At 38.5% G+C, this 16,610-nt stretch overlaps 3 protein-coding genes across 3 annotated transcripts in view; 1 reads left to right on the top strand and 2 right to left on the bottom strand.

Annotated features, from left to right (window-relative positions):
* Positions 1-5,738: 5,738 nt before the first annotated feature.
* LOC111484459 (ribulose bisphosphate carboxylase small chain, chloroplastic-like) lies at positions 5,739-6,755 on the top strand. The gene is made up of 3 exons (XM_023131110.1): positions 5,739-6,023; positions 6,129-6,263; positions 6,364-6,755. Exons 1-3 carry the CDS (start codon positions 5,844-5,846, stop codon positions 6,592-6,594), a joined length of 546 nt encoding a protein of 181 aa, XP_022986878.1. The 5' UTR covers positions 5,739-5,843; the 3' UTR covers positions 6,595-6,755.
* A 2,375-nt stretch (positions 6,756-9,130) lies between these two features.
* On the bottom strand, positions 9,131-11,370 carry LOC111484540. Its single transcript, XM_023131215.1, has 4 exons — positions 11,092-11,370; positions 10,158-10,377; positions 10,010-10,073; positions 9,131-9,865 (listed from the first exon to the last, which is right to left on the bottom strand). The coding sequence occupies exons 2-4, from the start codon at positions 10,334-10,336 to the stop codon at positions 9,569-9,571; spliced, it is 540 nt and encodes a 179-aa protein (XP_022986983.1). The 5' UTR covers positions 10,337-10,377; positions 11,092-11,370; the 3' UTR covers positions 9,131-9,568.
* Positions 11,371-13,776: 2,406 nt separating this feature from the next.
* The window catches only part of LOC111482969 (50S ribosomal protein L15, chloroplastic-like), a 3,461-nt gene continuing 627 nt past the window's right edge, over positions 13,777-16,610 (bottom strand). The window contains exons 2-6 of the mRNA XM_023129058.1: positions 16,378-16,387; positions 15,434-15,533; positions 14,990-15,341; positions 14,378-14,529; positions 13,777-14,197 (exon numbers count right to left, since the gene is read on the bottom strand). Coding sequence (XP_022984826.1) covers positions 13,979-14,197; positions 14,378-14,529; positions 14,990-15,341; positions 15,434-15,514 — 804 coding nt within the window. The 5' untranslated portion in view covers positions 15,515-15,533; positions 16,378-16,387 and the 3' untranslated portion in view covers positions 13,777-13,978. The remainder of the gene's footprint in view (positions 14,198-14,377; positions 14,530-14,989; positions 15,342-15,433; positions 15,534-16,377; positions 16,388-16,610) is intronic.

Genomic DNA, 16,610 nt, shown 5'->3' with positions numbered 1-16,610 from the left:
ATTTCATATATAACAAAGTGAAGTACCAAAATAACCCCGGTTTTCTCTAGCAAGAAAAAAGGGGGAAAAAAAAATAAAGAGAAAAACGGGGGTATTTTGGATGAAGAAAAGTTATCACAAGAAAAGGGAAGGGTGTAAAAATGAATTACTAATTCTGCTAATTATGAAGAGGATCCGGACAACTGGGTATTCTCCGTTTGCTGTCTTCGAATCCTTCATCGTGGCGGTGTCGATCGAAGGCCTTTCCCTTGAAGTATTTTTGGAGAAGTTCGCTTTCGGTGTTGGCGTTGTATTTTTGGTCGCCAGTGAGTGTTTTGTCCGCCGTGTGCGGCAGCGGCGGAGGAAAAATCCGTGAAGCTCTAGCTTGGCAGTGAGAGCAAACCCAAATCTGTGACACCCAGAGGATGAAAATTAGCAGGGCAAAAGAAGAGGAGGAGGAAGTGGCGATTCTTCTGGTACACATGGCTGCCCGGCGGCGGGAAGAATACCCCGACATAAAGAAAAACAAAACTAGAACAAAAATTGATGAAACTTGGCTTCAATAACTTTCAAATCCCTCCTCTATCTGGGTCGACATGTATGAAAGTCATAGCTAAAAAACAGAGCTACTTGTGTTCTCTGGGATGGATTTGAGGGTTAGCTTTGAGATATAAGAACAAAGAAAGGAAAAGACGGCTATAATGGGACTCAGAGAGAAGAGAGGAAGAGGGACGACAGTGGGCCACGTGATGAGGGGATAGCAGGCTGAATGAAATGAAATGAAATGAAATGGTCCACCTTCATATATTATGATAATGGGAAGAAGTTAGGTTTGACTCCTGTTTGTTTCACCACCACCACCACCATTCATTGCTTCAATTTCCTCACTCTACACCTTAACAAGTAACAACATAACCAAGAGAAAAACAGTGTGTATTTCAAAATCTGAACTCCATATGTCGGTGCTCTGTTTCTTTATTTATATGACTAAGATTCCAATAACGTGAAACATTGAAGCCACGTACGGTTCTGCCATTGGACGCCTCGACTCATTAGGCGACAATACGGGAGAGAGCTCTTTGATTTTTTGATGATACAACACTCATGTGAGTTCTTCGGGAGCTCCCAATTGGTCGTCTCATTTCTACCAAACATTTTGTTTTAATTTATGGCCTATAAACAACATTATAATACTGAACCTTTTCGTACTCTTTGATAATATCAATACAAGATTGCAACTAACGGGGACTTTGTAAAGCAATTTTTCAAAATTCTTCATGATATTCGGGTATTTTTTAAATTACTTTTGTAGAAAGGGGTTATTCAACATCTTCCACTTCTCCGTTGGGGCCACATAAAAGTGGTATTCTCAGATTTTCAAAACAACGTCTTTTGAAATGCAGTCGAACCCCAGAAAAGTTTTGAATGGGTAATTATTATATAACGTCTAGGTTTTGGGAAAAAAGAGAAGAAAAAGAAAAACCTTCGAACACCCTAGTAGTCTGCGTCATTGTTATGTCGATAAGCTGTGTAGAATAGCAGACTGGAATGAAGAGAGTAAAAGGATAATTAATTACGCATGCGTTGTGTTAATTACCATCTACTTTTAAAACGACAGGTTATATTAAATTGTTCATTGGGTTACGTAAAGACATGGACTCCAAAGAAAAGAAAAGACAAGAAAAGAAGAGGGACATGGGCACCGTTGGATTGGAAATGAAACATTTCTACTCCATGGCAGAGAGGGAGGGTAGGCATGAGATAAATAAAAGAGTAATGAAGGGATGCCCCCACGCAGAACAGAACATCCAAAAGGCAAGGGCCCCCCATTTATCAATTTCAGAAAGCCTATCTTGAATTCTGAGCCCCATGCAGGCATTAAAGTTGAGCAACCTTTGCTTCCTATTTGGACTTTGTACTCTTCTTCTGTCCTATGACCTTTAATCCTCTTGGGGTGTCTTTTTTTTTTTTTATTACCTTTGCCTTTTTCCTTTTGGCCCATTGGCCTCTCATCACTCCCCCCTTTCCCCTTCACATCTCTGCCTCCTCCTCCTCCTTTTTCTGCCTCTCCAAACCTTTTCCCCTCTCTCGCTCACTGCCGATACTAGAAGGAAAAAGGGAAATGAATCAGTCAATATTGGAATTCAACTTCTTCCGACTTGACAGCTTCTAAAATTCCAAATGCTTTGTTCTCTTTCTTTTCCTATTTACATGGAATTACATATACAAGCTTTGTTTTCTCTATACTCAAACAAAACATTGTCTCTGACTCCAAAAAGTAGCAAACTGACTGAAATATTCTTTGCTTAAATCTGAATCAACATATTCCCTCCAACCACCACCAACAAAGTAGCCTCTCCTTTGGCAATCAATATATGACAGTCCACTATAGTTGTCTTGCAATGTAAAAAACGATAGAATTCGTTGATAGACTATAATCTTCGACATTTGGGTTAATCTCCACTCCTGGGTATGCTCACAAATTCAATAAAAGCAACAGCAGAGATAAAAATCATTATATACCCAGGAGTGGAGATGATATGGTGGATTTTAAGCATACGTTGCCATTCTGGCTACCCGACCACTGAGTTTGTACGACTTGCGTTAGAGGATAACTTCGCCTTTGTAACCTTTGTCAAGTACGTGTTATACTAGATTTTTCAGAAGCATAGCTGCAACCACAAACTAAGCCCCCATCAATCCAATTACCTTTCTGCAGTGTTTTTCTGAAGTTCCGTGCATAAATCGCTCCCTGGTACTGAGTAGATACGCATTATTTAATTGTATCCGTACCTGCAATTATTCAAGCCTCTACAACCAGAGAAGTCATCCTGAAGGAAGAATTAAATACAAAATCGAACTTCTTCATGAGTTGGTTGAAGTTTGTACTCAACGACTGACTTCAATGGTGTACCCAAAAGATTCTAAACTCCTAGGGAGGTTTTGATTTTTCCAGAATCGTGGTTGACAACGTCACCAGGATGAAATAAAACGAACTATGCACCAGACATGATTTTTTCAAAGAGAGAAGGATCTTCCAAAAGATATGCACACTGTAGCACCCATAAATAGTGATTCACTTGCGAGGAGAAATCACCCATTACATTTCGGATAGCAACATCAGAATCTTACGCAAAACAGGTACTGTTGGTCATTTCATCTTGATACTTGGGTGCCTCGTATCAGGTACGAATTAGTGAAACTGATGCCAAGCCCGTTTCTAAGGCATAAATTACTGATTGCTGATGAAACTCAAAATTAATAGGACACATATTGGAAGTTCGAACCGAGACTGATTTTGTACACATTTATTAACAAGCAATTGATTAAATTAACACTTAGGCCAGTTAACTAAACGGAAATTTATTATACTTAAGAGGGTGCCATATCAGACGGAAGAATTTATCATCACCCCCCAAAAATTTCATATGGAAGATGCCTTTATTACTTGATATAAAATCTTCGAATTTATTCAAGTTTGAGCATCGTCGCTAACCCCTGGTTAGACATGTATAGTAGTTTAAGGAAGATGGAAGGACTAACTTGTACATGCACACAGAAATTGAGGACAAAAAGAGGGGACATTTATCCTTTAATATCACTCTTCTAATCACGTGATACTGTCAAGGCCATTGACCTCTTTAGCCAAGGCAGTTGGGTCACATACTCACCTATGAGACAGCGGGTGGGGGGCGGAATCTTTCTGTACATCACTTGAACAGAGAAGCAACTAAAGAAGACAAATAATAGGCGCAATTGAAACACTTTTGCTTAGCTAAAATGTATGTGTAACTTTAATGTGAACTTTCTGCAGAACCCTCGACTTTTTTGTATCAATGAAGCCTGATTATTTTATTGAGACACTTTTTCTCCATCTAAAGCCGGAGTATTATGGTTATTCATTTGTAGAAAGATTATATATTTTACCTTCTATCAACAGCAGCACCTAGATCCACAAGGATCGACCCAAATGGATTCAGGGGTCCTAGTCCCGGGGTTCTAGCCCAAAGATGTACCCATTATTCAAAGAAAATATTCATTTTGAACCTAAATTACTTCTATAAGAAATAACTTGAATGATTGGGGACGAGATATTTTTTTACAAAAACTAAAGAACTAAGAGGAAATTATCAATCCATCTAGAAGCGTCCAAAGTGACCTAACTTTCACGCCTCCACCAAAATCCTCATTAAAAAAAATGCTCTAATTCCTCTCTTTCATTGGAGCATCCCAAAAATTGTGAAACTTGGTGTTATCTAACTCGGTCTCACTTTGATTCTAAAAACAAGAGCCCACATCAAGGAGCTGAAAGAACAGCCTCCAAAATCCTGAAACATCACCCAACTAAAAGTGTCATAAGTCGTCCAACTAAGACCATATTCACAAATATTGGCACACAAAAAAATTCAGCCCCGAGTGCGAGTGTTGGCGATGGATATACAAGGGCCAAAGACCATTATTATCTTATATCAGTATACGTACAAGGATAAAAGAAGCAAGATCATTAATAATTACGAACAACGATAAATAGAGATCACCAATGAGTAAAGTGGTAAGAAAACATTTGTTAAGAAGTGTCTGAACAGAAAAGATTGGGCCTAGTTTGCTACACCAACACGCCACTTGCTTAAACAACTAGAGATAGTATAAACGAGATTCCAGTATTCAAATGTTGTCTCTACTATTTAAATTATGCAGTCATCTATTGCAGAGAATCTAGTTAATAAAATGAAGATTTCTATCACTGTAGTTTTTCTCCTTTTCTCGCTATTTCAAAGTCAGCTAATCCGAATACAGTTGAGAGAAGTTCGAGAATGTTAAGCTAATTGTGGTTCCCCTAGGTCAGATGACCTCTACAGAAAGATATCCTCGGTATACTCACGTGAACATGCTTTGATTAAAGAACTGTAAAGGAGTACTAACAAAACATCAAGAATTTGGTACGAGAAGCATATTCTCACCATAGGTTACTCAAATTTTAAATTATTAAGCCGAACTTAACTAATGCGCTTATGAACATTATCCGATGAGCTCCCAGACTATCTCGATCATGAAATCCAAAATGTGAAACAGCTAAAATGGAACATTGCACGAAACTGTACAGACCAGACTATCTCGATTATGAAATCCAAAATGTGAACAGCTAAAACAGCGAGTGAGAGAGGTGAAACAGTATAACATAACTAGCACCTACCAACTTTTGGATCGAAACTGTACCTTCAATGAAGAACCGGAAACGAGGACGACTCAAAAATTGTACTCCCTAATCGTAGAGCCTACTTTAAAAGAGGACCGAATGAGGCCGAGTATGGGCCTTAGATTTCAAACCCGAACGCGGACCAGAGCCCAAGCAAAATGCAGATTGGATCCGGGCCATCTGGCATCCTCTTTCTGTGTGGGTGTCTGCCATAATGTCAGGGGTCCACGTAGGTTACTGAGGTGGATTAATGAAGTAAATTTAGAGTTTACGTTACCGCGGAAGCGTAAGAAAATAATGAATAATGTGAGGACAAGGGGAATGGAGCGGGGGTGGGGGAACGGCCGTCTGAAAAAATGTCAGCCCCATTCCGGTGATAGAGATAAGGTAATGGGTTGACGCCACGTGTCAAAAGGAAGGTGGTGAAGGAAGCGATAAGGTTTCAAATCCAACTATGTGATCTTAAATCAAAGTTTTTTACCAGCTAAAATTACGACCACTAAATGGTTTGGTGTGTGGATAAAAGGGTGAGTAGTTAAGAGCTTATAAATACACCACCATTTCACAGTGCAAGGCCTCTCAGACTCAACAAGCTAGAGCTTTGAAGTACTCTACTACCTTAGTAATTTCCTCTAACCCCCCACAAGGAAAAGGAAAAGAGGCACCAATGGCTTCCTCCATCGTCTCATCCGCCGCTGTTGCCTCTGTGAACAGGGCCTCCCCTGCTCAAGCAAGCATGGTAGCCCCCTTCGTTGGCCTCAAATCCACCGCCGCCTTCCCTGTCACCCGCAAGAACAACGACATCACCACTCTCGCCAGCAATGGCTCAAGAGTAAAGTGCATGAAGGTATCACAATTTAACAACAACTCATTCCCCCTCATTAATTAATTACGGCTCATTATTAGTATTAATCCGTTTATTTTTTTTGTTGTTGTTAAAACAAAATCAAAGGTGTGGCCACCACTTGGATTGAAGAAGTTCGAGACTCTGTCTTACCTGCCTGATCTTTCGGATGCACAATTGTTGAAGGAAATTGGGTACCTTCTCCGCTCTGGCTGGGTTCCCTGCATCGAGTTCGAGTTGGAGGTCAGTAATGAATAAATGATTCAATGATTCAATGATTCAATGAAAAAGAAGAATGGAATTGCTGAATTGTGTTGTTGGTTTGAATGATGGTGTTTTGCAGAAGGGATTCGTGTACCGTGAGAACCACAGGTCACCAGGATACTACGATGGACGCTACTGGACCATGTGGAAGCTGCCCATGTTTGGGTGCACTGACCCCGCTCAGGTGGCTGCTGAGATCGAGGAGGCCAAGAAGGAATACCCCAACGCATTCATCAGGGTCATTGGCTTCGACAACGTCCGCCAAGTCCAGTGCATCAGTTTCATTGTCTACAAGCCTGCAACCTACTAAGTTCATCCCCGCTCCACGCTTTTGCTTCAGTTGGGTTTCATCAAATTTCTTTTTCCTTTTTGTTTTTTTTTTTTTTGCTTAATTTTCTTTTTAAGCTGTGTTTATTTCCCCCACTTTCCAACTCGATTTGGAATAAATGATGCTTTGATTTGTTGCTAAAACCCTTATCAATCCTATATGCATCTTTCTTTGCTTCTATCCTTGTGTTATTTTTACGCAAATTATGCACTCCTCCAATTATCTGGAATTCCAACTAAATCGCGATGCGAATTCAAAATTTTCAATTGGGTTTCTATTGACGACAACGATAAGGTTGGATAATTCTGAGCCACTCAACCCTTAGCTTCAATTTCATCGTGTTCCATCTTAAATCTCCATCAAACAAAAAGTGTTCGGGCCTTTGGTTCTTGAGAAATGAAGGCCGACAACCACTTTTCCACCGTTGGATGGTTCTCAATGGGCTTCTCAGCAAAATATCTGTGGCTGGCCCAGCTGAAAGTTGTTCTATAACTATCATGAAAGTTATCCTTCTTTTCATTTCTTTCCTGAAAAACTGGGAATGATTGATAATTTAGATGAGTTTTGAAGGGTTGCTTCCACTTGTGATGTTGGTTATTTCAATTTTCATTCTAAATATCTATGAATAAACCTGAGTCTTTTAGGGTCATCATAATGAATATATTTCTATAAACAAAAATTATACACAAATTCAACTATGTCCTCCAATAATATTAAACTGTAGCAACAAATGATTAAAAAAACACCAATAACTACTTGCCAAATGCCCTTGTCTTAAAAAGAGCAAGAACCCTTCACTCGTTTGAATGAAAATTCAATGGAATTCATAATTTAATTCAAACAAGAGCCGATAAGCGAAGGAAAGGTGACAAAAGAAGTAATCAAAGTAGAGATGTGAGATGACACTGAGCGATGTATACAATAAAAGTATAATTCTGGTAATCATATAAAAAAAGAAAAGAAAAGAGGACAAAACAATAATTACAAAATCAACTTAACAAAATTTAGATATTCAGCTTATGATATATATGTGATTACTGAGGATTTCTGTTTTCCTTTTCAAAAAACTAACTTTCAAGTGGACGAAAATGACACGATGGGAAGCGTCAACCTCTCTGTTTTAATCGGTAGGTTGGACCCTTTGGACCACACTTAGTGGCGTAGGTGGAGGGAATTTTTTTTAAACCAATCCAAAAATTTGACTCTTTCCATGGTTAATCTAACCCTACTCAACATTATTTTACAACCCAACTCTCTATTTTCGATTTTGATTGTGTTGAGACAACCGGCTAGTGAGTGTTCATAGCGGGCGGTGGGTGTGATTTGAAATTACATAGAAGAGGATACAGTCTACACTATACACATACACGTACACAGCAATGCAATGCAATGCAATCTTGGCCTGTATTTTTCATGTAAATGGAATTGGCATAGGCTTGGTGGGGTAAAAAATGAATGGGATGAATGATTAGGTATTGGGTAATGGGTTGGATTCAAGAAGAAAAAATGGGCTGTGTATATATTGTGTTGGGTTGGGTTGACTTGACCCAACCCTTTGCATACTGAACCCGAACCACGTCGGGTCTAAGAAAAATCTAACCCAATTCGAAATTCTATCTAATCCAACCGAACCCTTATAATTTAGGTTGGATAGTCAAATGTACATCCCTAACTACCGTTTATGAAAACTGTCGGAATTTCCACGGGCTGGGCGAGAATGGAGAGAATTGATGAACCAAACGGGTCCCTTTCCCATTTGTAGGCCGAGTATTGAGAGACAGACTTTGACATGCCCACCAACCCCATAAATTGGGCCATGACTCTTTGCCCATCATCTCACTCAGCAAACATTTGTTATTTTCTCATACTCCATTTTCTTCTGTACAGCGCATAACTCGATCCAGAAGATGGAATCAGGGGTCGCCCACCATGTGAGCGTCATTCATCCTCCTGCCTCGGTGGCCATAGCCATAGCTGCAGATCAGCTACACCCTCCTTATCCTTGCAACCATGGGTTTCTGCATCACGAGATATCACGCAGCGATGCATCGTGGGGCTTATCAAATATGTATGCAGTCTGCAGATAGATAGAATTGAAAATATTTTTAGCTATCAAATTAGTAACCCTTTTCAATCAGAGACCCTTTTGGGTGTCCTAGAAACCAGCGCTCTACTTTGGGGATTCCGTCGAACTTAATGAGCAGAAAGCGACATTTGATGCTCAATGTCATCACCACTTTTATCCTGTATCAAAGCAGTAGTAATTGTTTAAGAATTTCTGTAAACTTGACAAGCCCTGATATAAAAAAAGTCGGGAAGGAAAGTATCTTCCTTCCATCTATAAAATTGTCAGAATTCAGTAAGCAACACCCCAATAAAGAGGCAAGCTCTGCAACAAAGTCGCTTTGAACAGAGAGAGAAGAGGTTTATTCCACCAACAAAGTTGCTTTAGCTAAAGCAGAGAGAGAGGTCGGCGTTAGCGTGAAGATGCCCTGAAAAAGCAAAATGGATCCATCTGTAGCGTTATGCCTAAGCAAATTCACAATTCACAATCAGAAAATAAGCTCTACAATATTCACATCTTCATGATTTCTACACACTCCATTTCAAGTTCTGCAATATGTACAGATTGCCTCTCTCTCTCTCTCTCACTTCAATCTTCGAATGATCACAAAAATGAACTACAATGGAAGTTCCTCGACCTTGACACTTCTAATTACAAAAATATAGTACATGAGGTTGGCATCCACGCATAGTTTGCTCTCGACTTAACAAAAAGAAAAAGAAAAAGAAAAGAAAAGAAAAAAAGCCTTAACAGACACAGCTTTGGTATACATGGCATGTTTTTATTTACATTTACAAAGAACACTTACGACGTATTTACAAAAAGGAAAGGCAAATCGTATCCTTTTTTTCTCTGTCATGTATTCTATGGATTTGATAATGAGATGGGTTTCTACGCGAAGGCAGGGATGCTGCAATTTTGCCTATCCCTGTCGCGGCAATCGAAACCCTCAATCCTCACCGTTGGTTTGTTCCCAAAACTCGCCCTTACACGGCCTCCTTTCCTAGAGGCTGTAGACGGCGACAACTGACCCGACGGTGAGGCAATCGGTGCTAAGGGGATGAATTTTTCATCCCCAAATCGGGCGTCCTGAATCAATGGATTGGCTACTCTGCTCGGCGGAGACCCACATAAAAAAGGGGGCGACGAAGCCAACTGCGTAAACGACTGGTCCACGCTGCAACCACCCTATAAGATTAACGACATGATGGTTAACGACTTGTGATCCCTGGAAATGACTTTGATGCAGACAAAGGAAGCTACGAGGGCCACCTCTAAATTATATTAACTTTTCGATCTCAAGAAACTCAAAGGGAACAGATAGGAGCATACCCTTGTCAGGAGGAAGTCCAGCAGATCCGGTCCGGTGGCCATGTCAATTTGCTCTACTTGGTGACTGAAATTCAATTCAAGAAGAATTAGCACCTTCAACAAAAGGATGGTATTTCAAAGGGAGTCATAAAATAAAGAAAAGACTAACCTTAGATTCCATCGGAGGGAGCTATCGGCGTGGCCGATGACGGTGACTTTTGGATTGCTGAGTCGTCGTGGTTTAGGGCAAACGAGTTGATCTCTCAGGTCTGAAATGGGACCCGGAACAGGGTCTCTCATCTCCTCGTGGCTCGAGAAGGCGTTTGACAGAATTGCGCAGTGATTCATATTTTCCTTGGGTTATCTTATTTCAATGGACAAATAAAAAGCTGCAGAGAAGAGAAACAACCAAAGCATATTAATATAACTAAATCATGCTCCCGACATATGGCACCAAAGAAACGATGAAAGCGGAAATAAAAGGGGAAGAAAATTCAAAGTTTGATTTTGTCCCCTCAGCAGATCGGAATCTGTTCGGCAATTTCCCATATGATTAAAATATAAAAGTTAAAGAGAAGGGACAAAAATTAGCTCATTAGTTGGCACGATCCTTTATTTCACTGTCTTTTATTTTTTATTTATTTTTTTTAAACTATTAAATACTAAGACAACACGAACAGTTGTAATAGAAAATCTTGCGAATTCTAACCAACAAAAAAAAGAAATCAGGCGGAGAAAACAGAGGCGAAAAAAATCAATCAATCAAAACCTAAGCGAATTCAATATTTCAAAAAGCAAAACCACAAGCGACTTAATCAGTTAGCTAATCGCTGATACCTACAATTCCAGTTTGCTCTCTCAAAATCCCAATCGATTCATCCATCCTAGAGTTCAGAGTACAATTAAACAATCTCTAGACACCAAAAAGTTGTAAGGATTTCAGAAATCATCAGCAGAACCAAACCAGAGAAGCAATCAAACAACCAAAGGCAGATTTCCCAGACCTTACGATTCTTCAGTCATACAAGAGCCACAATTAAAAAAAAAAAATAACACAAGAGAACGAAAACTTGGAATGAAATCGTAGGGAAAACGAAGAATACCTGAAAATGAAGTAGCAGAAGAAGTTGGGGATGAAAGCTCCAAAAGTAAGCAGAGTATTATATACAAAAACGGAAGAAGAAAACAATGGATGTAGATGCCGTAAAGGGGGAAACTGATACGCACAGATACTGAAAAAGATTAAAAAGGAAAAAGGCGCGGTTTACAAAGGAAGAAGAGAAAGCAATCAGAACAGGAGCACAGAAATGGAAGAAAGATGAAGAGAGTAGAGAGATAAGGCGGATGAAGAAGAGGAGCAGAAAAAACCAGTAACGCTTCCCAATTCGGCCCGGGTCTTCGCTTCGGTATTTGCATTTATAATTTCTATTTCCTTTTTTTTTTTTTTTAATTTCGTATTTCTTAAGTAATTCGCTGTAGCTTTGGCGGTGCCGGTCATGCTACTGCCATGTCAGCACACAAATTTATTTTTGATTTTTAAATTAAATTAAATTAACTTATAAAAAAAAATAAGGAAACAAGTTCAAGCTTAGTATGAATTTGAATGTAAAAATGTAAATATCAAAAACATTTAATGGAGTGCGGGTCCCATCCTTCATTGAATCAAATCCGACGGTTGTACTCAATTGCCATATGAGCAACTTGATTCTTACACGTGTCGCTACTCATGAGGTTAGTCGGTAGATCTGATTCAACTCAATGAAGTCGTCACGTGTTTACACGCTTTTCTATGCAGCAAATGAGCCAACTAGTAACTGTATTATTTATGGACATCACTTTGTTACCTGGAAAGGACTTGTGGATGAGATTAAACAACAATAATATGATATAACAAAATTATTGTTTATATTCTATGTTGCTTACCCTAATAGTTTCCTCTCCGTCTCCAATAGATTAGACCAGTTGTTGTTATTGATTGGTCCAAATATTATTATCTCTATAAAATTTTAATTGGATTTGGTCAAATTATTATTAGAAGAAATTCTCAATAAGAGATATTTAATAGGATATCTATATTCTTCACCTACACGTTTGAGTTTTCCTGAGGTACGATTTTCTAATCATTCATTGGGAGACCAAAAATAGTATTTGTTAAGAATCAGACAAAGTCACCGGAGAGATTTAGATATCTAAGAATGAAAGATTGTTACATTTAGTTAATATAAAGATTATTACATTTAGTTAATATAAATACATTGATGACATCAAAGTAAGGAAGGATTGTTACGCAAAAACGTTTCTACATTGAGTCAAATATTCACACTCCCAAAATCAAAATATAATAATAATAAAATGAAAAATATCAAATTGACCATCTCATTGCAAATGTATTGATGGAAACCATTCACTTTGAATACAAGTTCTCATTGCTTTGTTTGGGCTTCCTCAAAAGGCCTCACACGAATGAAGATAGTTTTCCTCAGTTATAAACTCATGATCTTCCCCTAAATTAATCAATGTGGAACTTACCCTCGATAATCCTCAACAGAGATAACTATCAAACTTTTCAAATAATAATTGATATTTTTATCAAGTATTGAGNATTTTTAAATAGTTGAATTTCCACGTCATGGCGTAGATACCTAATAAACCGCAAGTGGACTCCACTATCCCGTCTCCCAAACACCACCCTTATTATTAGTTTTTTAATTTTAATTTATTTATTTTAAGGTTGCATTAATTTGTTATGTTTGAGGGTGCAAAATGTCTGCTCGTCCCTATCCATATTTTGTACCTATGTTTTATTTTGTTTAAGTTAAATTACAAAATAAATAATATTAGTAGAAATGTTGAGTCCCAAACAAAAAAATTGTGAACTTTAAAAAATGTAATTACATATGATCGTTAGACAATAAAATGTATTAGTTTTATTATTATTTTTTAATTATTAAAAAAAAAAAAAAAAAAAAAAAATTATAATTAAAAAAATAATATAATAAATAGAGCGGGTAAAACTTGATCTATATTTCCATATCAGCAGTATACTATCCTCAACATTAATAAACTACAATTTCCCTATAAAGGCGTGTAGAAAAGGCTTTCCCACTACCATATAAGGGATAGCCTAAGGATTTCTGTGGGTTTTGAAAGACAGTTTTGAGCTTGCTTTTCCGTTTAATATAAACTCTGCTTGTTTGGAAAGATCATCATTTTTGGCTCCTGGGTATTGGCTTTGACATCAAAATTCAAACCAAAGCTTGAGCGAGAGAGAGTAAAAGGCATGGAAAGAAAATCCAAATTTGATAGAATAATGGAGAAAACTAGAAAGGGCAACACCATGAGCTATGCAGCTTTTGGATCAGTTGTCACTTTCATACTTTCTAGACGCAAATGGGCATTATTGAATGGGAGGAAATGAGTCATCAACCAATATGTGATTAATAAACCACATGCCTTGCATCCAAAACAACACTGCACATTACTTATTGAAGCAAACAGTCATCAAACTCACCTAAGATTTCAAATTTGACTATTGCTATCCCCATCGCTCTACTGAAATTCCGTGCTTGACTTAAAATCAACTTAAAAGTTCAACAGTTGAGTGAAACGGATATGTACAAACTGATATGGATGATGTTTATTCAGATAAGCAGAAATAATTTAATGGGTCCTAGACTTTTACCGAAGTGGATGACATGATTGAGAATGATGGCAACGACTAAATTAACTGAATCATCCGTTCTTGATGTTCTCTTCTTCTCCCTAGTCAACTCGGATTCCACGCGCTATTTTTTAATGGTTATGGTAATTTAATATAAGTAAAAGAGAGCGTCAACATCTTCAGAGAGAAAATTTTGCACTTGAAAATCAATCATCAATTCAATCAGACAACTATGTGAAATTGGACTTAATGCCCACAAATTAGCTAAGGCCCAAAATTACTGAGGAGGAGATTTAACCTGGAATTTGTCACCAACCGCAATTTTGGAGTCAGTCAGCTTGTTCTGCAGCAGCTGCTGCAGCCCTTTTCTTTGCGAAGTATTCATCAGCCCGTGCGAGGTTCTTAGCCACTGATGGCTTAACCCACTTCTTTCGCCCAGGTAATACAGTAAGGGAACAGCCAACAGCTTCAAGCTTCTCTTTTGCTGCTGATGAAAAAGCCCGAGCTTTGATATTTAGCTTCACACTTAGCTCTCCATCAGCTAAAATCTGAAGGAAAGACGAAGTTAAGACAGTAAGAATCAGATACCAGAATCTTGATGAGTTAAGAAACATCTGTTTAAATCATTCAGTTTTGGTTTCACTTCTTGGAGTCGGAAAGAGCAGCATGTCAATTTTGATATACACTTTGTGTAATCTTCACAATGTAGATACTCGTGACATCAGTACCTTTAATGGGAGTTTCCTTTCTCTTCCTGATGGGTTGATCAAGCCCTTCTCCTTCAAACTTTCCAAAGAGACCTCTTCCCCTTCCTGAAATCCTGCCGCTTCAATGTCTTTCAGATTCACTGGCACATATTTAGGTAACCCAGCATGCATACCTTGCAAAGGAAAAGAAATTGTTCGGCTTAATATCATGAGTTCATACAAATGTAATACGAATTATATCATCTTGAAAGGAACCAGGAGAAGGACATCAGATTATAGAGTGACTGCTTTTCTCCGTTGTCCTATTCTCCTAAAATCTAACAAGGCCGAATGTCCTAGATCAAGGAATAAGGAACTACACAAATACGAGTACAATAAATACAAACAACTATTAGCAATCGCGATTTCTCCAGCAACCACCATGTACTAAGAAGGTTAAAAGAAATTAAGGGGTAAAGAGTGTGGCCAATGAATGGAAGTATTCAAGATAAGATAGAAAGGAGAATTTGAACTCTCCCTCAATGAAGCAACCACAACTACTAGCCCAATTAGCCATTGCGGACGCCTACCAGCCAGATTCTAGAGTTGTATAATTCAAATACAAAAGGGAAGTAGCAGAATGATAGAAATTACCTCCTGCAATTCCTCTAAGTTTGGGAATTCTCCGATAAAGAGGCATCTGTCCACCTTCGAATCCTTTTCTTACACCAGGCCCAGACCTTGATTTCTGTCCTCTCATTCCAAATCCACAGCTACCACCCTGTCCCGCCGATATACCTCTCCCCTTTCTCTTGCCCTTCTTCCTCGAACCTTGCTGTGGTCCAAGATTGTCCAGACGGAACCGCACACTCTCGACGGGAGAGGCAGACAAGGAAGACGCAGCGGCCTGGCTGCGAACAACCAATGGTTTTCCATCTCCCACCTTGAATTTGAGCTTGAGTGAAGAAAAGCTGAACTGCTTTGAGTTCAGAATCTTCACATTTCCCTGGAAATGTATGTGAATCAGAGTTCCGTGAATGATAAAAGAATCAACGCGCCAGAAAATTGAAATGAGATAACGTCAGGAATTAAAATTACCTTGAAGGAAGTGGTTGGATGAGGCAGAGCAATGGCTGTTCTGGTCAAGGAACTTGAAGATAAGGAAAGAAGAGCAGCCATGGATAAACTGGGAGTCGGTATTTACAATTGTCGTTCTGTTCCCCTTTTCTCCTTTTTCTCAATTCAACGATGCGGGCCTAATGGGCCTTCTTTATTTGCCACCACGATTGGGCCGGTTGGACATTTTTGGGCTGATCATTGATGGGCTTCTTCCCACTGTCGAAGAAGGGCGAGGACGGCTAATGAGACGGCGGGCTGTGGTGGTGATCGCTTGGACACTTTTTGTTAGCCGGCCCACATGCAGTTTGTAACCGAACCCAATTCCGACAAACCAGATAGGCCATTCGGACCAGAATTCAGATACCCGATTGTTTCCGGCCCAAGGATATCAGTTGAACTATTTATGTCGGTAGTTTTAGGAATTAATTTTATAATTTACTTTTATTATTTTTGGAAGGAAATTACACAGTTGGGGCAGAATTGATAAATTCTAAAACTAAAAGGGTAGCTACGAAAAATTCCCAATAATGTTCAATTTGCTTAGTGGGGCCTCAATAGACAGTGATACCATATTCCGGTGATTTTTCCGGTGTAGGGTAGAATTGATGGTTTGTTATGTTAATGAACTTTTCTACCTCTATCTACAATTAACCATTCATTAATTGATGTGATGTCGTGACGTGAAGGTGCAGTTGATTTCATACTTAATAATGGACTAATTAGGCATAAACATAGTTAAGCTCTCTCTATATGGATTTGGTGGTGGTGATAGAAACATCACAAGGGGTTAGTCATGATTAGACGCAAATGGCTCATTCTACCTTCTCTTCAAAATCGTATGATATTGTTCAATCAAAACTCCCACTCCCAATCAATCTCTATCCCATATTAACAGTTTTAAATTAACCTTTTAAAAATATCATCCCAAGTACTAATGGGTATGGCTAATAAATACAATTTTTTTAAAAAAAAATCATTTTTTATTCTTTTTTTAATTTGTTTTCCCAATCCCATCAGTTTAACCAGGTGTAGATGTCGGACGAGAAACATATAATATATAATATGGATTTATAATAATTATTGGGCTTAAATAAATAAATAAAAATTATTTACAGTCTCGTCTTCGTCCTTTTTTTTTTTTTTTTTTTTTTTTTTT

This window comes from Cucurbita maxima, unplaced genomic scaffold (genome assembly GCF_002738345.1).
Source record: "Cucurbita maxima cultivar Rimu unplaced genomic scaffold, Cmax_1.0 Cma_Scf00001, whole genome shotgun sequence".
NCBI classification, from domain to species: domain Eukaryota; kingdom Viridiplantae; phylum Streptophyta; class Magnoliopsida; order Cucurbitales; family Cucurbitaceae; genus Cucurbita; species Cucurbita maxima.
Note: the sequence above shows the minus strand (reverse complement) of the source record. Positions and strands in the feature narration are given on the sequence as shown.